The sequence below is a fragment of the Bufo gargarizans genome, chromosome 1 (assembly GCF_014858855.1).
Source record: "Bufo gargarizans isolate SCDJY-AF-19 chromosome 1, ASM1485885v1, whole genome shotgun sequence".
NCBI classification, from domain to species: domain Eukaryota; kingdom Metazoa; phylum Chordata; class Amphibia; order Anura; family Bufonidae; genus Bufo; species Bufo gargarizans.
In genome coordinates this window covers 750182950-750210649 of record NC_058080.1, presented here as the reverse complement: position 1 = coordinate 750210649, position 27700 = coordinate 750182950, and the positions used below count along the sequence as shown (strand labels likewise).

At 45.1% G+C, this 27700-nt stretch overlaps 1 protein-coding gene and 1 long non-coding RNA gene across 2 annotated transcripts; both read right to left on the bottom strand.

The window, feature by feature from the left end:
- Window positions 1-1161: 1161 nt before the first annotated feature.
- Window positions 1162-24821, bottom strand: LOC122938073 (zinc finger protein 501-like). The gene is made up of 2 exons (XM_044293359.1): window positions 24773-24821; window positions 1162-2684 (listed from the first exon to the last, which is right to left on the bottom strand). Exons 1-2 carry the CDS (start codon window positions 24804-24806, stop codon window positions 1561-1563), a joined length of 1158 nt encoding a protein of 385 aa, XP_044149294.1. The 5' UTR covers window positions 24807-24821; the 3' UTR covers window positions 1162-1560.
- Window positions 24822-25114: 293 nt separating this feature from the next.
- LOC122938068 lies at window positions 25115-27433 on the bottom strand. The gene is made up of 3 exons (XR_006389971.1): window positions 27370-27433; window positions 26064-26188; window positions 25115-25159 (listed from the first exon to the last, which is right to left on the bottom strand). It is a non-coding gene; the product is annotated as an uncharacterized LOC122938068 (long non-coding RNA).
- Window positions 27434-27700: the final 267 nt, after the last annotated feature.

Genomic DNA, 27700 nt, shown 5'->3' with positions numbered 1-27700 from the left:
CTAGCCGATTCCGTCCTGCTGTAGCCAGGGGCGCTGTACGGATACTAGCGTTGCCCTCAATATACTCCATGAACGGTGTCTCCGAGCTGCTTCTCCTCACAGAAGTGCTGTCAGCGCTCACTGCAGTCAGTGTAAATAGAGTCAGGGAGAAGCAGTTCTCCAGCACACAGGGTCAGCTAGTATAGAACAGTCCATATGTCGCTGACCACCTTGCCCTGAAGAAGCCAATATCATTTGCAGCAACCTAGCAGACATCAGCAAACTGATTGGCATCACCTAAATAACCAGGGTCCATTTTTCCTGGGCTGTGCTCTTTTTTTTCAGCAGCTACCCTGGACCCATGGACTTCTGGGTGGCAGGAATGGGCCTAGTTTGTTATTGGTGAACTGTATTCAGCTCCCCAGATGGCAGTATCACACAAAACTAACAAATTATCCCCCAAAAGTGTGGAAAACATTACACTTGTAAAAATCCGTGAGGATTATCACACACCTTTGGCTGTTGCTACTGACTACATCTGCCATTACTGTTAGTGGCTATTTATCACTGGCACCACTGCCACTGTATCCCTGTCTATTTTCCATACAGTGCTGCTGCCGCAGCCCTGCCACTACTACTACCCATACATACTGGTGCAAATCCCCTGTGTTGTTTGTCACGTTTCATACTGTGTAGCTGCCGCTACTACTGCCCCTGCTGGCTTTATGTCTACCGTTAAATAACCACACATCTCCTGCTTTGTACCTCAGGTTTTATGCTGTACTGCTATGGCTAATACTAACCCTACACAGCCTCAGATCTCCTGCCTTTTTATCAGGTGTAATACTGTACTGCTGCCCCTGAAAATACTACTGCACCTGCTGCCGTAATTACTACCCCTATATATCCACACATCTCCTGCCTTGTTCATCAGGTTCCATACTGTACTGCTGCCTTTAGTACTAGCCCTACACACACATCTCCTACCTTGTCTATAAGGGTCAACAGTATACTGCTTTTGCTCCCATAAAAAGGAGAATTTTGGGAATGTCTTTTCAAAACAAGCCATTGCTTCTTCTGACACCATCATGCGTGTATAAACACCACCAAACACTTTACCCCAAAAGGGATTATTTTTGGACCATTTTTATTTTAAAAAGTACAGGGTGAGGCAAAAGTCTGGTCACAAAGTTTTCAATGGTGCAATTTATAGAAAATTTACTTCCAATCTGTGAAAGTATTAATTGGTAGAGAGGCTGCGTTATTTGATCTTCGACCACCATATTGAATTCAGCTCAGGCTTTTCCAGTCGGAAGGAGGTCATGTGCTATGTCAACAATGGCTAGATTTACTAAAAAAAACACTGGAATTTTCAGTTTGTGATATATATCTATATATAAGTGGGTTCAAGGTTTCCTAAAAAGTCTTTACATGACGTGTGCGATGTGTCCACCATTCTGGCGAATGCGCACGGTGAAACGTTTAATCATGTCTTTGTGAACGCTCAATATTAGCACTTTCAATTTGGGTTGAATTTATTTGTACCCTAATTAAAACATATTTCAAGTAATTTGCTCTTCTCTACTTTTCTCGTGTGTGACTTCTCTGATGTGCAACAAGACTTGGCTTTTGTGTAAAACGTTTCCCACATTCTAAACATAAAAATGGCTTCTCTCCTCTATGACTTCTTTCATGTCTTTCTAGGTGTGATTTCCGTGTAAAACATTTACCACATTCTAAACATGAATATGGCTTCACTCCTGTGTGAACTCTTTCATGCAAAACAAGATTTGATTTATCTGTAAAACATTTCCCACATTCTGAACATGAATATAGTATACCTCCTGTGTGAAGTTTCTCATGTTTAACAAGACTTGATTTTCTAAAAAAACATTTCCCACATTCTGAACATGAATACGCCCTCTCTCCTGTGTGAATTATCTGATGTGTAACGAGTTGTGTTCTTTTTATAAAACATTTCCCACATTCTGAACATGAATAAGGCTTCTCCTCTATGTGACTTCTCTCATGGCAAACAAGAATTGATTTATCTATAAAACATTTCCCACATTTTGAACATGAATACGGCTTCTCTCCTGTGTGAATTCTCTCATGTCTAACAAGGTGTGATTTCATTGTAAAACATTTCCCACATTCTGAACATGAATATGGCTTCTCTCCTGTGTGAATTCTCACATGTCTAACAAGATATTGTTTTTCTGTAAAACATTTCCCACATTCTGAACATAAATATGGCTTCTCTCCTGTGTGAATTCTCACATGTCTAACAAGACATTGTTTTTCTGTAAAACATTTTCCACATTCTGGACATGTATGAGGTTTCTCTCCTGTGTGAAGTTTCTTATGTTTAACAAAATATTGTTTATTTGTAAAGCACTTCCCACATTCTGAACAGGAGTGCGGTTTTTTCCCTGTGTGACATTTTCTGTGTGTAGAAAGTCTTGATCTCTTTGTGAACGCTTTATCACAGTGAAACCTTTTACCCCCTTTCTGACCTGCACTTGTAACAGTCCATGATTGGTCAGGAGAAGGTCCTTTATGATTAGGGAGATTACTTGATAGATCTGTACTGAGAAGTCCTGGATGTACATTTTCTCCTGAAGAGCACTGCATGATATCTTCATCTTCTGCTTTATAATTTTGTGATAACATGAGGTTTCCCTCAGAATTCTTATTGGAATTTTCTGTTAAAATAGAAATTTGTATATATATTTTTTTTTATCTACAAACTTCTAACATTCCTATTTGGCCTCATGCATACAACCATGATTTGAGTCTGCATTGGAGCCGCATTTTTTGCAGGTCGGATGCGGACCCATTTACTTCAATAGGGCCACAAAAGATGCGGACAGTACTCTGTAACATCCACTCCACGGCCCCACAAAAAACAAAATAGAACATGGCCTATTCTTGTCCGTATCACGGATAAGGATAGGACTTCTCTATTGAAGGCAGAACATTCTGTTCTGCAAAATGCGGATCGCAAAAATTTGGGCTGCAAAAAGGTCACAGTTGTGTTCATGAGGCCTTAGGCTGGAAGTGGATCCAGCTGGAATGGGAAGTAAAAGCCATTCACATTGAATTCACTACTGGCCTTAGTTCAATAAACTGCACCAAAAACCAAACGTGTGATTCCAGCCTTAGAAGGCTTTGTATAATTCTCTGATAAAGTTCAGAATTCTGCTGTACACCCGGTCACCACTTTTAATACACAAATCTAGATGAAAATTTTAGAAAACCTCTGCCAAACAAGCCTGCCTTCTACAAATACATTTGGCCCTTTGATGTCAAGTGGGCTTCACAATGATACAGCAAGTGATTTTTGATATGTCATAGGGACATATCAAAAGTGTTGATCGTGGGGGTCTTAACTTTGAGTCCAGGAACAGATTGCTAGAATGAGGGGTCAGAAGCACTTAGCGAGCGCTGCCTCCCCCTTTGCTGCAGAGCGCAAGACTGTAGACGGCATCAATAGAAAAGCTGAGATCGTCTACAGTTTTCTGTGAAGTAGTGCTCGGCTCAGCGCTTCTGACCACACAGCTAGCAATCGGTGCGGGTCTCAGAGCTGGGACCTCCACTAAATCAAGGAAATGTGTCATCAGAAAGTGAACTATTGCTTAAATCATGTCTTTATGTTAAATGTCATTTTTAAGAATTTTTGGTTCCACTTTTCAATTTTCCATGTCAAAATCTAGATTTTAAAAAAATTCTAAAATCCTGCGGTATTCACAATGGCGACTAAGCCTAGTAATAGGCGCATCTTTTTTCTCTGTACAGATCACTTTACTGCAGTTATCTACTTACGTTTACAGTCAGGATTAGAATGACATTTATCACTAGAGATGAGCGAATTTCATATTTTGAAATTAGTTCACGCTTTGTTTACTAGTAAAAGGTCAATTGAGTTATGGATTCTGTTACCACGGACCATAACGCAATTCTATGACGGAATGCATAACGGAATGCCTTTAGAGGAATTCCGTTATTCATTCCATCATAATAGAAGTCTATGGCCTGCAAAACGGATCCGTTCTGTTTCCGTTATGCAGGGGAGTCCAGGACAGATCTGTTTTGCAGCCCATAGACTTCTATTATGACGGAATGAATAACGGAATGCCTCTAAAGGCATTCCGTCATAGAACTGTGTTATGGTCTGTGGTAACGGAATCCATAACGCAATTCACCTTTTACCAGTAAACATAGCCTGAAATTCGCTCATCTCTATTTATCACCTATAGGCATACCTCAAGATACAATTGCAGTACCTCAAAATAGCGTACTTGTTAAATTTTTTCTTGATATATTGTACTGTTCCTCTATAGTTTTATATGGATAAATCAGGGTTAACAATCCTGACCCTGCCCTTGTAGGATGCTGGGAGATGGACTTAGGCCCGCATCTAGTTTATGTTAGTATTGGCTGACGAAGAGAGGGGAGCTACCTGTGCTCACTGCTTGCAGAAATTCGGCCCCAGTCCCAGAGAATCACCATCTCTGAGATATTTGCATCAAGAAAGCCAACTCTACTTTACAGTGCACAAGAGAGAGAAAAGGGTGAATTAAAGGCTCCAAAATCTGGATGGTCAAGCTTTGGAGTCAGTCTGTAAAGTATTTGCTATTTATAGATTTATAAAAATTTAAAGATTTTTTTTTTTACTTTTGACCTGATGACCTCTGGTTAGCTCATTAGTATCGGATTGGTAGGGGCCCAACACCCAGAACCCCCGTTGATCAGCTATTTGAGAAGGCAGTGGAACTCCCGTCAGGATAGGTAAGGTCACTGTTTTAAAAATCTCGGAAAGTCCTTTTAAGGCTTATAAAGACTTTACTGCAGTGTGAGGGACATTGTTAATACACCCTTCCACACTTTCACACGGTCCTTGCCTTGCAATCCATTTGTCTAACTCCTAGGTGAACCTGCAACACACAGAGTATCATGGTGCCTGATCTTCCCTCACAAAACTTCAAAGACTACAATACCCACAATCCCTAGCTTTCCTGCTGTGAGTGTTGATCTTTATTGATTGGCTGCCTGATATTACAGTCCAGATAAAGAAAAAAATCCACAGCACTCCTCAGTTCTGGTGAATAAGCTGGTTACTTCATTGGTAACAGCAGCATGGGAATAGCCTATTCCCATGCTGCTGTTACCAATAAAGTAACCAGCTTATTCACCAGAACTGAGGAGTGCTGTGGATTTTTTTTCTTTCTGTATACTTATGGGACCCTCAGCCAGGATCCTGATCCGCGAGCACCAACCTATCTAGGTTTCTATTGGCAACTGTCCCTATATTGGGACCTGGAGTGCTGCTTAACCCTCTTTTTTTTTATATTACAGTCCAGTCACGCCCCCTCTACTCAGTAATCAACAGCACACTAACACTCCCTTTGTTTCCCAAAGGATTTAGCTAGAGAACTGATAGCAACACACTGAGCATGCTCGACCTAACAAAGGCTCAGAGCTACAGGTCGATGCCATGAGGAAACATAGTGGGTAGCAGAGGAAGGAAGCTACTTTTATAACTACTGAACGGTAAATATGTGAAATTTACATTATATTAGGTAATTATTGATGATGAATTAGTCTAACACATAAGTTATATTTATGTTAACTGGAATATCCTTTTAAATAAAAATAAAATAAAAAGTTTAAAAAATATATCAAAATATTAAGTTTAAATCACCCCCTTTGCCAATTTACATATAAAATCTATAAACATTAAAAAATAAACATTACATATCACCATGCCTGAGAAAGTCCAAACTATTCAAATATTAAAAAATATCTCCTATGCAGCGAATGCCGTAACAAAAAAAAACAAACAAACACGCGATTCGCCATTTTTTTGTCACCTTGTCCCCCCAAATAATAGGATCGGACTCTTCTATCATGGGCCAGACGTTTCATAAAATGTGGAATACATGCAGACTTTTATGGCGTTTTAGATTGTTCGAATGGTATTGAATGGTATCGAGTATCGCAATACTTTTTTATGGTATCGAAATCGAATCAAAATTTTGGTATTGTGACAACCCTACACAGGACCCTAAAAAAGCCCCTGCCCTCATGACAAATAGTTATGTTCAGCTTCAGCATCTGTTTCTTACTGTTATATGTAATATGGCCCATGATGGCTGCTGTAGCATCTCTCTAGAGGCTGTTAAGAACAGCTCCGGCAGGTTTGTGACCTCCATAATCATGTTCAAGAAATCAAATTAAAAAAAACTTCAATCACAAAAAAACAGGACATAGGTCATTATCTGATTTTAACTGACAGAAAACAATTTCGGTGCCACATTCCCTTTAAATAGGATCCAAGCATGTAACCTGTGGCACCCGTGTGGATTTGGTGTTACCGCTACGGATTGCATGCAAGTCTGCCTCTTCTTCTCCTCCTACTGCTCCATCCTCCGTCTCTTCCTCGGTGACTCCTCCTTTTCCACTGCTACCGCCTCTTCCGCTGCACCCCCAAGCTCCCCAGAACCTATTCGACGTCCCAGGTGAGACGCCAAGAGCCACACCAGTCCTCAACTGCTTTCAGCTCTGCGGTCACAGGCTGATCAGTGGCTAACCCTGCTCAATTTGACAGTTGGTAAAGTGGTGTGCAACAACGGTGCCAATCTGCTGAGCTCGTTGAAACAGGGCAAAATGACACACGTGCCGTGCATGGCACATGTCCTGAACTTAGTCGTGCAGTGATTCGTTGCCAAATACCCCGGGGCCAGGACGTCTTGCGACAGGCCAGGAAAATGTCTGGCCATTTTAGATCTTACACGGCCATGGCTCACCTTGCTTACGTTCAGCAGCGACACCACCTGTCCGTCAGACGTCTGATTTGTGACAGCCCGACGCACTGGAACTCCACCTTATATATGCTCGATAGGCTGCTCCAGCAGCAACAAGCCGTTAATGACTATGTGTACGAACTCTGCAGCAGGATAGGTTCTGGGGAGCTTGGTTTCTTTTCACCGCGCCAGTGGATGCTCATGCGCGATGCATGCAGACTTCTGCGGGCTTTTGATGAGATCACCAAACTGGTCAGTCGCAGCCAGGGCAAGCATCAGTGACATCGTACCATAGCCTTCTTTCTGGAGCGTGCATTGCGTTGTGTCATTGATCAAGCAGTCGAGGAGCAGGAGCTGGAAGATGAGGAAGTCGCAATGCTGAATGAATTCCCAGGGGGGGGCTACTCCATCTGAGACAAGTCAGCAGGAGTCTGAAGAGGAGTCAGAGGAGGATGGTGGCTGGGGGGAGGAGGAGGAGCAAGAAGAGCAGGCTTTGAGGGAGACTTTCAACTTTTCGGGGATCCCTGGTGTTGTTCATGGCTGGGGGGAGGAGACCGAGGACGACATTCTCCTGGACGATGAGCAGGAGACAGGGCGCTCCATCGCTTTCAATTTAGCGCAAATTGGGGCCTTCATGCTCCAGTGTTTGAAGAGGGACCGCCGTATAAAAATCATGAAGGGCAAGGACTAGTACTGGGTGGCAATGTACTTAGACCCCCTGTACAAACACAAAATGGCAGACATGTTACCAGCATCACAGAGGGCTGGCAGAATGCAGCATTTCCAGGCCTTGCTGTGAGAGATGCTGCATTCTGCTGTTGCGGGCGCTGGCAGAGGAATTTTCACCCGTAGCGAGACTGTTGCGAGTACCAATCCTACCTCGCCTACAAGAAGAGGACCGTTTGAAGATGTGTTGGTCACTTCGGATATGAGATCATTCATGCAGCCAACCCATCGAGAGCCGCGCTCTGGATCCAGTTTAAGGGAACGCCTAGACCGACAGGTGTCCAACGACATCAGGTTAATGGCCGATGTGGACGCTCTGAGAAGCGAGGAACCCCTGGACTACTTGGTGTACAGGCTTTCCCTGTGGCCAAAGCTGGCACAATTTGCCATGGAACTCTTGGCTTGCCCCCTGTCGAGTTTCCTGTCCGAAAGGACGTTTAGCGCAGCAGGGGGGGATCGTGACTGATAAGCGCACTCACCTAGCTCACGACAGTGTGGACTACCTCACATTTCTAAAAATGAATGAGGCATGGATCTCAGAGGAATTCAAAACCTGTGATGACTACGTTTAATTGAATTTCCTCATGCCAGTCCACACATATCTGCCACCACCCAGAGCAAAGAATGGTCCTTGTCTTATGTATATACAGCGGCATACAAGGCCTTTTCTGTCAGGTGAATGCCTAATTTTTGGGGCCTGTACTTCACTGGCCTACAGTAAAATTGTTATTCATTGATCGCCTAATGTATCTCCAGCCACATAATCACTTATTCTTTTCTTTCAGGTGAATGCCTAATTTTTGGGGCCTGTACGGGCCTACAGTAAAATTGTTATCCACTGACCACCTAATATACCTTCAGCTACATAATCACTTGTTCTTTTCTGTCAGGTGAATGCATAATTTTTGGGGCCTGTACTCCCGTGGCCTAAAATAAAATCTTTCTAGGCTCCAGCCGGGCAAGTTTTTGAGAGTTTCCCTTTAAGACTCCTAAAAATGGCCCCGGATTAAAATACATATTTTTTGTGGGAATTTTTGCCATTGATCTCCCCCCTGGTATGTCACTGTCTATGTTGTGAGAGTATTTGTGCACTTCTGTTAAGTATTTAGTGGCTTTAAATATGACCTGAAGGTTTTTCAGGTTTGCCTGCCATTAAAGTGAATGGGGCCCGCCGCGAACGCGCATTCACGAAACGTCCCGGCTGATGTTCGTCCATCACTAGTGATCAGATTCTCCTCCTGCCCTGAAGGCACCAATGACAGAATCTGAAGTCACTTTCTTCGATCATGATTCCATACCTGTGGTGACATCTCCTGTAATGTCCTATAGATCAGACACTTCTCTCTGCTCCTTCACTTCAGTGACCAGTAACCTCTGGTCTATGAGAGCTAATGGTAGGCAGTGGGCTGATGGCTCCTTCTCTATCATAGTATATTTTAAGGATGAGGATACAATTATATATGGCAGGGAGGTGGGGGGAATTCATTTTAAGAGCACCCTACAGAAGTTATGAAGTTACTCACAGTGAAGACCTTCATCAGTCAAGGTACATGGATGAAGTAAAACAACTACTCCCAGTCTCCTCTCAACCAGGCACTGAGGAGTTGGAGAAAACTCTACATCTATATCCTCCTACAAGCCTCTTTTCCCTGGGAAGACTATTCCTTTCTCCTAAAGAGCTGTTATGGGGAATAAAGAAAAATATCCAATGATGTTTATTGGATATCTTCTGTAAGCCCATGACGGCACCATGAGAGAGAGAGACTGTCGCCCTGCTGGACAGGAACAGGAACCTGTGAGTTCATTGAAACCCCCATCGTCCTCTGTAGGAAGATTCATTCCAAGGACAGTTACTCCCTTCTCAGTATATACAACCATCAGCCACAACATTGATACCACTAATTATCTGGAGACAATGGGGCAGATGGGGGGGGGGGCAAATAGGTCCCAAGGTTAGGCCTCTTTCACACGAGCATGACGGATTGGCTCCGGAATGTTCAGTGAAACTTGCACGATTTTGCAAGCAAGTTCAGTAAGTTTTGTCTGCGATTGCATTCAGTTGTTTAGTTTTTTCCGCGCGGGTGCAGTGTGTTTTGATTTGTTTTTAATGCGCGTGATAAAAAACTGAAGGTTTACAAACAACATGTCTTAGCAACCATCAGTGAAAAACGCATCGCACCTGCACTTGCTTGCGGATGCAATGCATTTTTCACTGAAGCCCCATTCATTTCCATGGGGTCAGGGCTGTGTGAAAAACGCAGAATATAGAACATGCTGCGTTTTTCACGCATTGCAGAACTGATACGTGAAAAAAAAACTCTCATGTACACAGACTCATTGAAATGAATGGGTCAGGTTTTCAGTGCGGGTGCTATGCGTTCATGTCCCACATTGCACACGCACAGAAAACTTGCTCGTGTGAAAGGGGCCTTAACCAGTGACAGGGCTATGTGCAAAAGGCTCATTGATGTAAACCCTGTCCACTCATAAGTGTGCCTAAAATGTGACCTGAGCATCAGAAAAGGAGCAATTGAAGAATACAGCCCGGTGTCACCTTACATTATATGTACAGTTGTGTGTGTCACGTAACCCTTTCAGTACAGAGCCACTTTTCACCTTAAAGGATAACTGTCATATTTTCATCAAAAAATACATTTTTGCATATGTTACTGTTGCAGCAGCATTATGCATAAAGCAATCTTTAGTTTCTTCACTTACCACTGTTTTCCTTGAGTTTTCCTCTTATTTACGGTTATTTTGAATCCTACATTATGTAGATCTTCTCAAGATGGCTCCTCTGCCAGTTCTCTGAGGCCAAAACTGCATTCCCTCAGTTATCCATTAACCGCCTCCCGACCGCCTAACGCAGGATTGTGTCCTGCGGGCGGTCGGTTTGTTCCTCGTAGACGCGAGACACGAGATTACGCGCATAGCCGGCCCGTACATGCGCAGTGCGGGCCGGGAAAAGTCGCAGGAGAAGTTCGTCACCAGCCTGCCAGCCAATGTTCAGCGCTGGCAGGTTGGCGACTTTAAAAAAAAAAAAAAAAGAATCACAAGCCATTTAACACACTATATTTATAAATATAATGTGTTAAATGGCTTCTGTGCTCTCTGCTAGGTCCTTTTCGTCGGTTGGTCCCAGCAGAGGAGCACAGATCATAGTGAGTACACCAAGCACTACATATTTAGCCCCAGATCACCCCCCATCACCCCAATTAACCCCTTGATCACCCCTGTCAATCACTAGTGAATGCAAAAAAAGGGATCAGTGTAAACTGTCACTTTTTTTTTTCACCAGTATTGACTGTTAGGTTTAGGTTAGTTTAGGCCCCTTTGGTAGGTAGTTAGCTTCAGTTAGCGCCCAGCCCACTGCACCGCAGTCACTGATTCGCTGATTAACGTATCGCTAATCAGCATTGGTACTTTTATAGTATCTGTAAGTGATCAGAACTGATCACAGTCAGATCTATAATAGTATTGGTGTCACCTTAGCTCGCCCTCCACCCAAAACGCAGTGTTTGCCCGATCAGGCCTGATCGGTGGCCCACACGTGCATTCACCCACGCCCGCCCCGCCGCAGTGACAAAATTTTATTTTATTTTTTTATCACTGCACAATCACTTTACACGCGCTGCGGCGATAAAAAAAAAAAAATCTGTTTTGATATTTTTCCCTAGCCTCCCATTTGTAAGACAGGCTTGCTTTTTTTCTTGGGTAGTCTCAGGGAATACCCCCTAAATTTAGTTGACCAAATGGCAAGTAAGGGGTATTCTTCTGAAGAGGCCTACAGGCTTCTGACCCAGTCGGATGAGGAATGGGAACCCTCATCTGACGAATTTAGCGGGTCAGAATACGAACCTGTAGAAAGCAGTGGCTCTCTGACCCAAAGTTTGGACGAGGAGGTTGAGGTCCCTGATACCATCAGGTGTACCCGGCCCCGTGTTGCTAGACCACAGGTTGCGCAGGATCCGCTTCAAGGGCAGCAGAGTGCGGCTGGCGCTGTCGGATTACGCGGTGAGGCATACAGCAGCAGCGCAGCCCATCCTGGACCTAGTACCAGCACTGCTGTAGAACATGGTGAAGTGGCGAGCACCAGAAGGGCAGTTGAAGCTGGTACGGTGGCACGTGCAGAAGTTCCCCCGTCGCAGCCACCGCACAGACAGGCCCGTAGAGCCCCTAGAGTCCCTGAGGTGCTGGCAAACCCTGATTGGCAGCCCCCATCTTCAGCCGCACCAGTAGTTCCCCCTTTCACCGCCCAGTCTGGAGTTCGGGTTGAGACAGCTCAGATAGGATCGGCACTGTTTTTTTTTTAGCTGTTCTTCACTGCGGAACTCTTTGACTTAGTCGTGGCAGAAACAAACCGGTATGCCACTCAATTTATAGCCGCCAACCCGGGAAGCTTTTATGCCCAGTCTTTCCCGTGGAAACCCGTCCAAGTTTCCGAATTTAAAAATTTCTGGGCCTTCTCCTCAACATGGGCCTTACAAAAAAGCATGAATTGCGGTCATATTGGTCCACGAACCCAATTCATCACATGACCATGTTCTCTGCTGCCATGTCCAGGACACGATTTGAGACCTTCCTGCATTTCCTGCACTTTAGTGATAATAGCACCTCTCGTCCCAGCTTTTGACCAGCTCCACAAAATTCGGCCCCTCATAGACCACTTTAACACCAAATTTGCAGATTTGTATACCCCTGAGCAAAACATCTGCATAGACGAGTCCCTGATACATTTTACCGGGCGCCTTGGCTTCAAACAATACATCCCAAGCAAGCGTGCCCGGTATGGGGTCAAATTGTATAAGCTCTGTGAAAGGGTTAACCCTGGAGCCGGTCGGTTGCCCTGACTACCTGGGGAGCAGTGGGAAGACAGTCTGGGACTTGGTGTCACTCTTATTTGGCAAGGGGTACCACCTTTATGTGGACAATTTCTACACAAGTGTGCCCCTCTTCAGGCATTTAGTCGCCGGGGCTTCCCCCAACGGCTCGTTACCACCTGTCTTGCAAGGGGGGGGGGGGGGGGAGGGCTGCCTTGTGTAACGAAGAACTGCTCGCGGTGAAATGGAGAGACAAGCATGACGTTTACATGCTCTCCTCCATTCACGCAGACACGACAATCCAAATTGAACGAGCAACTGGAGTAATTGAAAAGCCCCTCTGTGTCCACAACTATAATTTGCTCATGGGAGGGGTGGACTTCAATGACCAGATGTTTGCTCCTTATTTACTCTCCCACAGGACCAGACGCTGGTATAAGAAGGTGTCTGTATACCTAATTCAATTGGCTATGTACAATAGTTTTGTTCTCTACAGTAAGGCTGGGAGAACAGGATCCTTCCTCAAATTTCAGGAAGAGATTATCGAGAACCTCCTGTATCCAGGAGGTTCCGTTGCCCCAACCACCAGTGTAGTGAGCCGTCTACACGAGCGACATTTCCCCAATGTCGTTGCTGGTCCTCAAACCAAGCGCCACCCCGAAAAAGATGTCATGTCTGTAGCAGGAGTGGAATAAGGCGTGACACCCGCTATTTCTGTCCTGACTGCCCTGACCACCCTGCCCTATGCTTAGAGGAGTGTTTCCGGAAGTACCACACACAGGTACACTTAGTATAGGGATTGCGTGACAAAAGACAGGCACACAGGGGTCTTAGGGCCCTTTCACACAGAGCTGCTGCAAACCTCTCCTTTCACCTGGGACAAAGTGCATAATGCAGCTGGCAAGTTCATGTAAATTTTTTTGTCAAAAGTTAGTGGAATATGAGACTTTGTAAGAAAAAAAAAAAATAAAAATACATTTTCCGCTAACTTGTGCCCAAAAAAAATATATTCTAGGAACTCGCCATGCCCCTCACGGAATACCTTGGGGTGTCTCCTTTCCAAAATGGGGTCACTTGTGGGGTATTTATACTGCCCTGGCATTTTAGGGGCCCTAAAGCGTGAGAAGTATTTTGGAATCCAAATGCGTAAAAAATGCCCTGTGAAATCCTAAACATACTCATTGGAATTTGGGCCCCTTTGTGCACCTAGGCTGCAAAAAAGTGTCACACATGTGGTATCGCCGTACTCAGGAGAAGTAGGGCAATGTGTTTTGGGGTGTATTTTTACATATACCCATGCTGGGTGAGATAAATATCTCTATAAAAGACAACTTTTCCCATTTTTTTTATACAAAGTTGTCATTTTACAGAGATATTTCTCTCACCCAGCATGAGTATATGTAAAAATACACCCCAAAACACATTGCCCTACTTCTTCTGAGTACGGCGATACCACATGTGTGACACTTTTTTGCAGCCTAGGTGCGCAAAGGGGCCCAAATTCCAATGAGTACTTTTAGGATTTCACAGGGCATTTTTACGCATTTGGATTCCAAACTACTTCTCACGCTTTAGGGCCCCTAAAATGCAAGGACAGTATAAATACCCCACATGTGACCCCATTTTGGAAAGAAGACACCCCAAGGTATTCCGTGAGGGGTATGGTGAGTTCATGTAAAATTTTATTTTTTGTCACAAGTTAGTGGAATATGAGACTTTGTAAGAATTTTTTTTTTAAATACAATCATTTTCCGCTAACCTGTGACAAAAAATAAAAACTTCCATGAACTCACTATGCCCATCAGCGAATACCTTATGGTGTCTACTTTGCTAAATGGGGTCATTTGTGGGGTGTTTCTACTGTCTGGGCATTGTAGAACCTCAGGGAACATGACAGGTGCTCAGAATGTCAAAGTGCGTAAATAAATTTTTTTTGCACCATAGTTTGTACATAGTTTGTAAACGCTATAACTTTTACCCAAACCAATAAATATACACTTGTTGCATTTTTTTTTATCAAAGACATGTAGAACAATAAATTTAGAGAAAAATTTATATAGAAATGTAGTTTTATTTGAAAAATTTACAACAGAAAGTGAAAAATGTCATTTTTTTTCAAAAATTTCGGTCAATTTCGATTAATATAAAAAAAAAAAAAAGTTTAAATGTCAGCAGCAATGAATACCACCAAATGAAAGCTCTATTAGTGAGAAGAAAATGTAAAATTCATTTGGGTGGTAAGTTGTATGACCGAGCAATAAACCGTGAAAGTAGTGTAGTGCAGAAGTGTAAAAAGTGGTCTGGTCATTAACCACTTTAACCCCGCTAGCTAAAACCCCCTTAATGACCAGGCCACTTTTTACACTTCTGCACTACACTACTTTCACCGTTTATTGCTCGGTCATGCAACTTACCACCCAAATGAATTTTACCTCCTTTTCTTCTCACTAATAGAGCTTTCATTTGGTGGTATTTCATTGCTGCTGACATTTTTACTTTTTTTGTTATTAATCGAAATTTAACAATTTTTTGGCAAAAAAATGAAAATTTTCACTTTCAGCTGTAAAATTTTGCAAAAAAAAACGACATCCATATATAAATTTTTCACTAAATGTATTGTTCTACATGTCTTTGATAAAAAAAAAATGTTTGGGTAAAAAAAAAAAATGGTTTGGGTAAAAGTTATAGCATTTACAAACTATGGTACAAAAATGTGAATTTCCGCTTTTTGAAGCAGCTCTGACTTTCTGAGCACTTGTCATGTTTCCTGAGGTTCTACAATGCCCAGACAGTAGAAAACCCCCACAAATGACCCCATTTCGGAAAGTAGACACCCTAAGGTATTCGCTGATGGGCATAGTGAGTTCATAGAACTTTTTATTTTTTGTCACAAGTTAGCGGAAAATGATGATTTTTTTTCTTACAAAGTCTCATATTCCACTAACTTGCGACAAAAAATAAAAAATTATACCCATGCTGGGTGAGAGAAATATCTTGGCAAAAGACAACTTTTCCAATTTTTTTATACAAAGTTGGCATTTGACCAAGATATTTATCTCACCCAGCATAGGTATATGTAAAATGACACCCCAAAACACATTCCCCAACTTCTCCTGAGTACGGCGATACCAGATGTGTGACACTTTTTTGCAGCCAAGGTGGGCAAAGGGGCACATATTCCAAAGTGCACCTTTCGGATTTCGCAGGCCATTTTTTTTTACACATTTTGATTGCAAAGTACTTCTCACACATTTGGGCCCCTAAATTGCCGGGGCAGTATAACTACGCCACAAGTGACCCCATTTTGGAAAGAAGACACCCCAAGGTATTCCGTGAGGGGCATGGCGAGTTCCTAGAATTTTTTGGGCACAAGTTAGCGGAAATAGATTTTTTTTGTATTTTCTCACAAAGTCTCCCTTTCCCGCTAACTTGGGACAAAAATTTCAATCTTTCATGGACTCAATATGCCCCTCACGGAATACCTTGGGGTGTCTTCTTTCCGAAATGGGGTCACATGTGGGGTATTTATACTGCCCTGGCATTTTAGGGGCCCTAAAGCGTGAGAAGAAGTCTGGAATATAAATGTCTAAACAATTTTACGCATTTGGATTCCGTGAGGGGTATGGTGAGTTCATGTGAGATTTTATTTTTTGACACAAGTTAGTGGAATATGAGACTTCGTAAGAAAAAACAAAAACAAAAACAAAAAAAAAATGTCTGAATGGAGCCTTACAGGGGGTGATCAATGACAGGGGGGTGATCAGGGAGTCTATATGGGGTGATCACCCCCCTGTCATTGATCACCCCCCTGTAAGGCTCCATTCAGACGTCCGTATGATTTTTTACGGATCCACGGATACATGGATCGGATCCGCAAAACGCATACGGACGTCTGAATGGAGCCTTACAGGGGGTGATCAATGACATGGGGGTGATCAGGGAGTCTATATAGGTGATCACCCCCCTGTAAGGCTCCATTCAGACGTCCGTATAATTTTTTACGGATCCACGGATCGGATCCGCAAAACGCATACGGACGTCTGAATGGAGCCTTACAGGGGGTGATCAATGATAGGGGGGTGATCAGGGAGTCCATATGGGTGATCACCCCCGTCATTGATCACCCCCCTGTAAGGCTCCATTCAGACGTCCGTATGATTTTTTACGGATCCACGGATCGGATCCGCAAAACGCATACGGACGTCTGAATGGAGCCTTACAGGGGGTGATCAGGGAGTCTATATGGGTGATCACCCCCCTGTAAGGCTCCATTCAGACGTCCGTATGATTTTTTACGGATCCACGGATCGGATCCGCAAAACGCATACGGACGTCTGAATGGAGCCTTACAGGGGGGTGATCAATGACAGGGGGGTGATCAGGGAGTCTATATGGGTGATCACCCCCCTGTAAGGCTCCATTCAGACGTCCATATGTGTTTTGCGGATCCGATCCATGTATCCGTAAAAATCATACGGACGTCTGAATGGAGCCTTACAGGGGGGTGATCAATGACAGGGGGGTGATCAATGACAGGGAAGTGATCAGGAAGTCTATATGCGTGATCACCCCCTTGTCATTGATCACCCCCCTGTAAGGCTCCATTCAGACGTCCGTATGTGTTTGGCGGATCCGATCCATGTATCCGTGGATCCGTAAAAATCATACGGACGTCTGAATGGAGCCTTACAGGGGGGTGATCAATGACAGGGGGGTGATCATGACAGGGAAGTGATCAGGAAGTCTATATGGGGTGATCATGGGTGATCAGGGGTTCATAAGGGGTTAATAAGTGACGGGGAGGGGGTGTAGTGTAGTGTAGTGGTGTTTGGTGGTACTTTACACAGCTACCAGTGTCCTCTGGTGGTCGATCCAAACAAAAGAGGACCAGGTAGCAGGTATATTAGACGCTGTTATCAAAACAGCGTCTAATATACCGGTTAGGGGTTAAAAAAATCACATCTCCAGCCTGCCAGCGAACGATCGTCGCTGGCAGGCTGGAGATCCACTCGCTTACCTTTCGTTCCTGTGAACGCGCGCGCCTGTGTGCACGCGTTCACAGGAAATCACGGCTCTCGCGAGATGACACATATATGCGCGACTCAGGGCAGAGCTGCCACCTCCGGACCGCAGATCTGCGTTAGGCGGTCCGCAGGTGGTTAAGGGGGTTTAAGCTAGGGGAGCTGAGGTGGTTAAAATCCCAGGCCGATTTTTGCAAATCTGACATGTGTTAATAACTTTGAAACGCTTTTACTTATCAAAGCTACTCAGAGACAGTTTTCTCATGATACATTGTACTTCATGACAGTGGTAAATTTGAGTCGATATATTTCACCTTTATCTATAAAATAATCCAAAATGTATTTAAAAAAATTGACAATTTTCTAAATTTGAATTTCTCTACTTTTAAAGGCAGATAGTAATAACTCATAAAATAGTTATCAATCAACATTCCCCATATGTCTGCTTTATGTTGGCATAATTTTGTAAAATATGTTGTCATATTTTTTCCAGGACATTAGAAGGCTTAGAATTTTAGAAGCTATTTTTCAAATTTTAAACAAAATTTTAAAAAACATTTTATTAAGCACCAATTTAGTTATAAATTGATTTTGGGGGGCTTACATAACAGAAACCACCCACAAATGATCCCATTTTATAAACTCCACCCCTTAAATTATTCAAAACTAATATTAAAAACTTTGTTTACCCTTGAGGTGTTCCACAAAAATTAACGGAAAATTTATTTTTTATGTTAATCAATTATTTCTTGAAGCACAGCATAATAAACCTTAATATATTAGAAATAATTGTAAAGTGTACGGGTGATACAGTTATTTGGACTAGAGCACCTGTTCCCTGTCACATAAGAGTGAGCTATTCCTATTACTTTTTTCTTAATATATATTACTCTGATTCTGCAGTTTACAGTAATACCCCAAATGTGGTAGTAAACTGCTGTCTGGGCACATGGAAGTGGTCAGAAGGAAAGGAGCGCCATATGTTTTTTGGAGGCAGATTTTGGTAGAATGGTTTTGGGGCACCATTTTGTATTTGAAGAGACCCTGTACTCCTATAGTGGAAACCCTCAAAAAGTGACCCCATTTTGGAAAGTACACACCTCAGAGAATATATTAAGATGTGTACTGAGCACTTTGGTCCCCTAAGTGCTTTACAGAATTTGGAAACACTTGGCTGTGAAAATTAAAAGTTTGTCTTATGTGGGAGTTCATTTTGTGTGGGATGAGGTGACGTTTTCATTGGTACCATTTTGGGGTATATATATGACTTTTTGATCACTCAATATTATGCATTTTGTAATGCGAGATGACAAGAAATGGCTGCTTTGGCATAGTTTTTATAGCATTCACCTGAGGGGACATATAATGTAATAATTTTATAGAGCAGATTGTTACAGACGTGGCGATATCTAATATGTCTCATTTTTATTTTGTCAAGTTTCGCACAGTGAAAGCATTTTTGAAAAGCATAAAATCTTGTTTTTGTGTTGCCATGTTCTGAGAGCCATACTTTTTATTATTTTCCGAGCGATTGTCTGCCCAGTAGTCCAGTGGATCTTCAATGTGGGGTGGAAGGGTGCAGTCCAAGTATGCCACCACCTGCTGGTTCAGGTTCTGCTCCATGTCTAGCTGCTGCGCAGTTTCTTCAATAAGCGGGTAAAGAAAACTGCTCATTATAGATTCTAGACTTAAGTTGCTGCTGATGGAGCTGGTACTGCTTCTGCCCCCCCCTCCCCCCATCCAGCAGCCATGGCAGTAGAAAGTGAGCACAGAGGGCTAACATGGTGGAGAGCGAGTAGTCATCCCTCTGCCAAACAGTGTCAATTCGGCTGTTACTACGCAAACAACTCAGCATTCACCTGGTCATTTGCCAAAGTGTTTCGGAGGGACCCCCTGCCTCCATTTCCACTGCATACTGCTACGGTGTGTCTGGGTCATCTGTCTGGTCTTCCTCATCACCCTGTAGCTCCTCCTCTCCTGTCACCTGTGCAGAAAAACCACCCATTTCTCTTGCACAAATGTCCTCCTCCTCCTTCTCCAGTTTAGTCCCCACAGGGCTCATGTGGCCGTGAGATGTAGGTGCCACGTCTCCTGTCCCCTAGCCATCCAGATTTAGTAGCATCTGTTTCAGGACATGAAGCAGTGGAATGACGTTGTTCATCCTGTAGTCCTGGTTGCTGACAAATAAAGTGGCCTCCTCAAAGGGCCTGAGCAAACAGCAGGTGTCCTGCATAAACTGCCACTGGCCAATGCTGAAGTTACACAGGGGAGTACTCCTGTCCACCTGTATCATCAAGAACTCGTTTATGGCCTCTCTCTGTTCCCATAGTCGGTCCAACATATGAAGGGTGGAGTTCCCACGGGTGGAAACGTTGCATATCAGCCCATGTTGGGGAACACCATTCTGCCTTTGCAGCTCAAGAAGGGTGCGCTTTGCAGTGTAAGAGTGGCTGACGTGCATGCAGTTTCCTGGCCATTTTCAGGATGTCTTGCAGATGGGTGGAAGACTTCAGGAACCGCTTTAAAACCAGATTTAATGTGTGTGTCATGCCTGGGACATGTCTCAGTACTCCTTGATGCAGCCCCGACACCATGTTCCCCCAGTTGTCGGTGACCATGGTTTGCATTTTAAGTTAGCAAGGAGACAGCCAGGATTCGATTTCTTGATGGAGGACACGGAGCAGTTCCTCCCTTGTCACCTAGGCAAACCAGGAGCAGAAAAGAGTTACACTGCCATGCCCCATATGTGGTATGCTGGAGGAGCACTCCGAATTGTCCCTGCAGTGGAGGCTGAAGACACGGTGGAGGATGAGAAGCCAGAGGCGGACATTGGCGCAGGACCAACAGCTTGAGAACGTGTAGGTGGCAGTTGCGTCACCTGGCCAGGTTGCTTGTGTGGCTGGGCAGGAACCACATTTACTCAGTGGGCCGTAAAGGCAGTGGAATAGCGTGGGTTGCCAGCACCCGGGGCAAGCCAAAAATTGTGCCCCCCGCAGCCTGTGGGCACTCACTCCCCTTTTAACAGATAATGTAGTAGATCACTTCCAGTCCTATTCAACTCCACAGATAACACAGTGATAACTCTCTGAGTACAGATAATGTAGTAGATGGGTGTGAGGCCCCAGAATTTAGAACACACACAGTGTAACCTGAAGTCTGGGGCCGGTCTGCGGCAGTGTGGGCCAAATTCTCAATCTCCTCCCCCCAACCCTACCATGAAACAGATATTTGGATGGACATTACATCACTATTAAATATACTGTAGAATACAGCACCATACCTGTTACATTGAGTGACGTCTCCTGGGATGTAGACTCTTTCCTCAACATCTTCAGTTGGAGATAAGACCGCCATGATACCTTCTTTCAGCCACTTCTGATCCCTGCAGAGTTTCACCGAAAAAAAAATTGATTCCTCACTTTACTATCATCCTCTTCTTCCTGGTGTCTCAACACTGTCACCCTGCTGCCCCCCAATACTGTGCTAGAGCCATACAGATAGTCCCTCATTCCCCATAATATTATTCCCACTGCATATTATAATGACACCTTCTGTATTATTATTAATAATATTAATGGCCCCCTCTTTATTATTAATTATTATTATTAGTGGCAACTCTTATTCATATAATGTCCTCAATCCTCCTCTCTCTGCTCCTCCCCCACCCCCATAGTGCCCCCAGTACCTCCGCAATTAGGGTAGTTTACATACATTAGAAAAATACTTACCTCTCTCCATCAAAGCTTGTGATGTCCCAGCGCAGATGGTCAGTAACGCCTCACTGTGCCTTCCCGTGCTGCATCATGAAGCCTATGAGGACCTGAAGCCTATGAGGCATAATGGAGGGGACAGGAGCCATAGGCTCTCGTGGCCCTCATTGAAATGCCTGGTGCTCCCTGCAATTTGGCGCCCTACTGCGTAAAGGACATACATTGTTTTTGACTGTAGTTACAGCTCCACACGTCGGTGCTGCCATGAACTTTCACAAACACTGACTGGCTCAAGGTCTGGCCCACCTTCTGTTCAACATACGTGTGCAGGGCAGGTACTGATGGCTTGGGAATTTCCACCTTGGTTTGGCATAAGGCATCAGTTCTCTGAAAGGAGTAGAGTCCACCATTTGGAAAGGGAGGAACTAAAGTACCAGCAACTTGGCCAGGAGCACGTTCAGCTTCTGCTCTGTTGGATGAGTGCACGCGTACTGCTGTCTTGACTGCAGGAAAAGGGGTGCCGCCCACTGGGTGATGCAGCGGTTGCTGTCAGGCTGTACCACTACATTGGAGCAACGGTTTCCCAGGCCAGTTTACGGTGAAGATGCTTATGTTGACGCAGACTACGCTGCACCTTCTGCCCACAAATGGCTGTGCTGACGTGACGTCCTCGGCAGCTTGATGAAAAAGTTACACACTGACGAATATGGCATTTTCCCACACACAACTCTAAGCTGACTGCCTGATACCGCTGCCTCCATGAACCCGTACACCGCTACTTCTTTCCGGACCACCTCCTGAACTACCGATGCACAGAATTTAGTGTAAAAGAATTTGGACTGCATCACACTGCCCATTGCCACCACCTCCTGAACTGCAGATTGACGCACAGAATTCCACCCCAAGGGCGAATGGATGTACTTATATTTCCTATTAATACACCCCAAAACTGGTTGTATCACACAGCACTTTCACCCCAATAACAAGCACGGATTGCTGGAATTACTGATGTATCATATACTGCAAACAGCCTAAAAGCAGTAGTATTAGAGCAATGTGGATCCCCAATTAGTGCAGCAAGGTGTAATAGTAATCGCTCCTATTACCCAGGCTTTACACTCCCCTATTGGCCCCTGCTCTCTCCCTATAGTGCGGATAATGCCTCCCTATCCCTTCCCTGCACTATGAATCATCTTTCCCTGAACTGCTCAATCGTTTTTTCTTTTCCAGAATAAAGTCTTTCCTAAACCCTGTCCCAGCGCCCGTCACATCTCTCCCTGCACGAAGTTCACTGGAAGATGGCGGAAACCAAGATGGCTGAGGCTATTTATAGGGCTGTGACATCACAGAGGCTGGCTGCATGCATGGCATTGTGGGCGATCCCTCGTTCCCAGAGTTCTCAGTTCCCTGTTCTAACATCTGCAGCAGCCATTTTAGGAAAAACTACGATTCGTTACCACAAAGCGCGAGGAAATTCAACTTTGCCACAAATTGAATTTTTCCTGAAATTTCCACTTCGTCAACTTCAATTCGCTCATCTCTACTTGTGATATAAGAGGCTGGTGCTCCTCCATTACATGTCACTGCACACACGTGTATACACTGCACATGACGGCTCTTACCTTGTGATATAAGAGGCTGGTGCTCCTCCATTACATGTCACTGCACACACGTGTACACACTGCACATGACGGCCCTTACCTTGTGATATAAGAGGCTGGTGCTCCTCCATTACATGTCACTGCACACACGTGTATACACTGCACATGACGGCTCTCACCTTGTGATATAAGAGGCTGGTGCTCCTCCATTACATGTCACTGCACACACGTGTATACACTGCACATGACGGCTCTTACCCTGTGATATAAGAGGCTGGTGCTCCTCCATTACATGTCACTGCACACACGTGTATACACTGCACATGACGGCTCTTACCTTGTGATATAAGAGGCTGGTGCTCCTCCATTACATGTCACTGCACACACGTGTACACACTGCACATGACGGCCCTTACCTTGTGATATAAGAGGCTGGTGCTCCTCCATTACATGTCACTGCACACACGTGTATACACTGCACATGACGGCTCTTACCGTGTGATATAAGAGGCTGGTGCTCCTCCATTACATGTCACTGCACACACGTGTATACACTGCACATGACGGCTCTTACCTTGTGATATAAGAGGCTGGTGCTCCTCCATTACATGTCACTGCACACACGTGTACACACTGCACATGACGGCCCTTACCTTGTGATATAAGAGGCTGGTGCTCCTCCATTACATGTCACTGCACACACGTGTATACACTGCACATGACGGCTCTTACCTTGTGATATAAGAGGCTGGTGCTCCTCCATTACATGTCACTGCACACACGTGTACACACTACACATGACGGCTCTTACCTTGTGATATAAGAGGCTGGTGGTCCTCCATTACATGTCACTGCACACACGTGTATACACTGCACATGACGGCTCTTACCTTGTGATATAAGAGGCTGGTGCTCCTCCATTACATGTCACTGCACACACGTGTATACACTGCACATGACGGCTCTTACCTTGTGATATCAGAGGCTGGTGCTCCTCCATTACATGTCACTGCACACACGTGTATACACTGCACATGACGGCTCTTACCTTGTGATATAAGAGGCTGGTGCTCCTCCATTACATGTCACTGCACACACGTGTATACACTGCACATGGCGGCTCTTACCTTGTGATATAAGAGGCTGGTGCTCCTCCATTACATGTCACTGCACACACGTGTATACACTGCACATGACGGCTCTTACCTTGTGATATAAGAGGCTGGTGCTTCTCTATTACATGTCACTGCACACACGTGTATACACTGCACATGACGGCTCTTACCTTGTGATATCAGAGGCTGGTGCTCCTCCATTACATGTCACTGCACACACGTGTATACACTGCACATGACGGGTCTTACCTTGTGATATAAAAGGCTGGTGCTCCTCCATTACATGTCACTGCACACACGTGTATACACTGCACATGACTAGAGATGAGCGAACTTCTGTTTTAAGTTCGGCGTCTAAAGTTCGGGGGCGGGTTAGCGGAGAATCCCGATATGGATCCGGATATGGATTCCGACTTCCGTTGTGGTCCGTGGTAGCGGAATCAATAATGGCCGATTATTGATTCCGCTACCACGGACCACAACGGAAGTCGGAATCCATATCCGGATCCATATCGGGATTCTCCGCTAACCGGAAGCCGAACTTTAGACGCCGAACTTAAAACAGAAGTTCGCTCATCACTACACATGACGGCTCTTACCTTGTGATATAAGAGGCTGGTGCTCCTCCATTACATGTCACCGCACACACGTGTATACACGGCACATGACGGCTCTTACCTTGTGATATAAGAGGCTGGTGCTCCTCCATTACATGTCACTGCACACACGTGTATACACTGCACATGACTGGTCTTACCCTGTGATATAAGAGGCTGGTGCTCCTCCATTACATGTCACTGCACACACGTGTACACACTGCACATGACGGCTCTTACCCTGTGATATAAGAGGCTGGTGCTCCTCCATTACATGTCACTGCACACACGTGTATACACTGCACATGACGGGTCTTACCTTGTGATATAAGAGGCTGGTGCTCCTCCATTACATGTCACTGCACACACGTGTATACACTGCACATGGCGGCTCTTACCCTGTGATATAAGAGGCTGGTGCTCCTCCATCATGGCCTCCTTGTACAGATCCTTGTGTCCTTCTATATACTCCCACTCCTCCATGGAGAAATAGACAGTGACATCCTGACACCTTATAGGAACCTGACAACACAATGACACCGTCATCACCCAGACCCCTCCAGTGCTGTTACTGGAGAATTTCCCAGCATTCCCAGCAGTGTCACCTCTCCAGTCAGCAGCTCCATCATCTTGTGGGTGAGTTCTAGGATCTTCTGCTCATGTATCAGGGGGTGAAGGGGGGGCTCTGTGATGGGGGGAGGGGTCCTGCTCCGCCCTCCTGACTCCTGGAGGTGGATGATGGGAGTCGCACAGTCCCCCGATGTCTTCTTCACTATTGTGTAGTCCTGTGGATGGAGAGAGGCAAAAAAAATCCTTAAAGAGTAATCTGTCAGCAGGATCAACTCTTTCCATCCACATACACTGCCAGGTAGGGTTGATCTTGCTGAATCAAATGATGTTTGGTTTGGGAAAATTGGTTGTGACGTTCCTGAGAAAAAATATGTTTATTCGTTATAAGTGAGGGCTTCAGTGCACTGAGGGCTGGGCCTAGCCTTTCTATGAACCTCCTCTTTACAGTGCTGGCCACATTCACATCTTATTTCTCAGGAATGCCACAATCAGTTTTCACAAGACAAACATCAGTTTATTCAGCAGGATCAACCCTAGATGTGGGCATGGCCAGCACTAGAAAGAGGAGGTGCACAGAAACACTAGGCCCGAACCTCTGTACACTGAAGTCCTCACAAATAAACATCTTTTTTTCTCCTGAATGTTGCAACAGATTTTCAGAAGAAGGCTTAAGTTTTAATCAGCGGGATCAACCATACCACACAGTATGTCTGGTTTATTAAGGTTGATCCTGCTGACAGATCCTTTTCAGTGGGCCATGGTCTCTCCTACTACTGTCATCTTCTATGTGTCTATATAGATCTCAGATTAGAGGTAGAAATCCTCCCTCCAGGCCGCACTCCGCCATCTGGACATCTTGTTCCCGGCCCTTTCCTCCTGGTACAACGTGCCTACTTACCTTCTCATGGCTCCTACAACATGACTATTGGTCGCTGGTCACATGACACATCACTCACCATACTGGGGGCTGATCTTCAGGTTCTCCGTCACTTGGAAGGTCTGGAGGCCGTTCTCCAGGACCCTGGACTCTTCCTATCACTTCCTATGATGGATTCTCCTTCCCGATGTCTGACTTGTTACAGAATACAATAAAGAGGAGAGAAATCTAGAAAAGTTTACCTCTCCGCTCAGCAGGGAGATGATCTCCAAGGTGAGGTCTAATATTCTTCTGCTGATCTCCTTCCTGTCCATCCTTGGTGGCTCATTCAGGAGAAGGCTCGTATTGCTGGTTTTCTTCATCCCCCCTCCAAATAAAAGGAATAAAGGTTAATCAGTGAGTCCCATGTCCCCAATAATGAGGCCGAGAAAAAGTACAACTCATCCCGCAAAACTCAGACCCTCATAAAGCTGCACTGACGGGAAAACCCTGAGCTCCGGGTGTATCTAAGCTCCTGGCAGCGCAGTGTGTATCTAAGCTCCTGGCAGCGCAGTGTGTATCTAAGCTCCTGGCAGCGCAGTGTGTATCTAAGCTCCTGGCAGCGCAGTGTGTATCTAAGCTCCTGGCAGCGCAGTGTGTATCTAAGCTCCTGGCAGCGCAGTGTGTATCTAAGCTCCTGGCAGCGCAGTGTGTATCTAAGCTCCTGGCAGCGCAGTGTGTATCTAAGCTCCTGGCAGCGCAGTGTGTATCTAAGCTCCTGGCAGCGCAGTGTGTATCTAAGCTCCTGGCAGCGCAGTGTGTATCTAAGCTCCTGGCAGCGCAGTGTGTATCTAAGCTCCTGGCAGCGCAGTGTGTATCTAAGCTCCTGGCAGCGCAGTGTGTATCTAAGCTCCTGGCAGCGCAGTGTGTATCTAAGCTCCTGGCAGCGCAGTGTGTATCTAAGCTCCTGGCAGCGCAGTGTGTATCTAAGCTCCTGTAGTGAAAACCTCTTTCACATGAAACAGATTCTCTCCTCTAGCACAGAATGATGACAACCCCCACTATCCGCACTACTACTCCACCCATCATACTAAGGATACTTTCACACTTGCGTTCAGAGCGGATCCGTCTGCATTATATTTCAGAAAAAATTCTAAGTGTGAAAGTAGCTTCAGACGGATCCGTCCAGACTTTATATTGAAAGTCAATGGGGGACGGATCCGTTTGAAATTGAGCCATAGTGTGTCAAATTCAAACGGATCCGTCCCCATTGACTTCCATTGTAAGTCTGGACGGATCCGTTTGGCTCCGCACGGCCAGGCGGACACCCGAACTGAGGCATTCTGAGCGGATCCGCATCCACTCAGAATGCATTGGGGCTGGACGGATGCGTTCGGGGCCGCTTGTGAGAGCCTTCAAACGGAACTCACAAGTGGAGCCCCGAACGCAAGTGTGAAAGTAGCCTAAGTTGAGGAGCAGAGAAGGGTTCCTTGTGTGTAATGGAGGAGAATCTCCAGAGGTGACATGTCTGAGCTCTCCACCACACTGTCTCCTCACAGCTCATCTTACCTGCAGGCTGGAGGAATGGCTGATACCAGAGAGAACAAGAGCCCTGACTACCGACCAGGACCTGCCCAGTATCTGCTGCACTGCCAGAGCTGAAGGACCTGGGGTGACGTCACTGTCATGTGATCAGTTCTGGGGGCGGAGCTTAGCAGTGGAGAGGAGAAGAGGTGGTAAAGGATCTGGGGTGACGTCACCGTCATGTGATCAGTGCAGGGGCGGGGCTCAGTATTGGATTGGATAAGAGGGGGTGAAGGGCCTGGGATAATAATCATGTGACATGAGGGGCGGAGCTCAGTACTGTATAATAACCATGTGACATGAGGGGCGGAGCTCC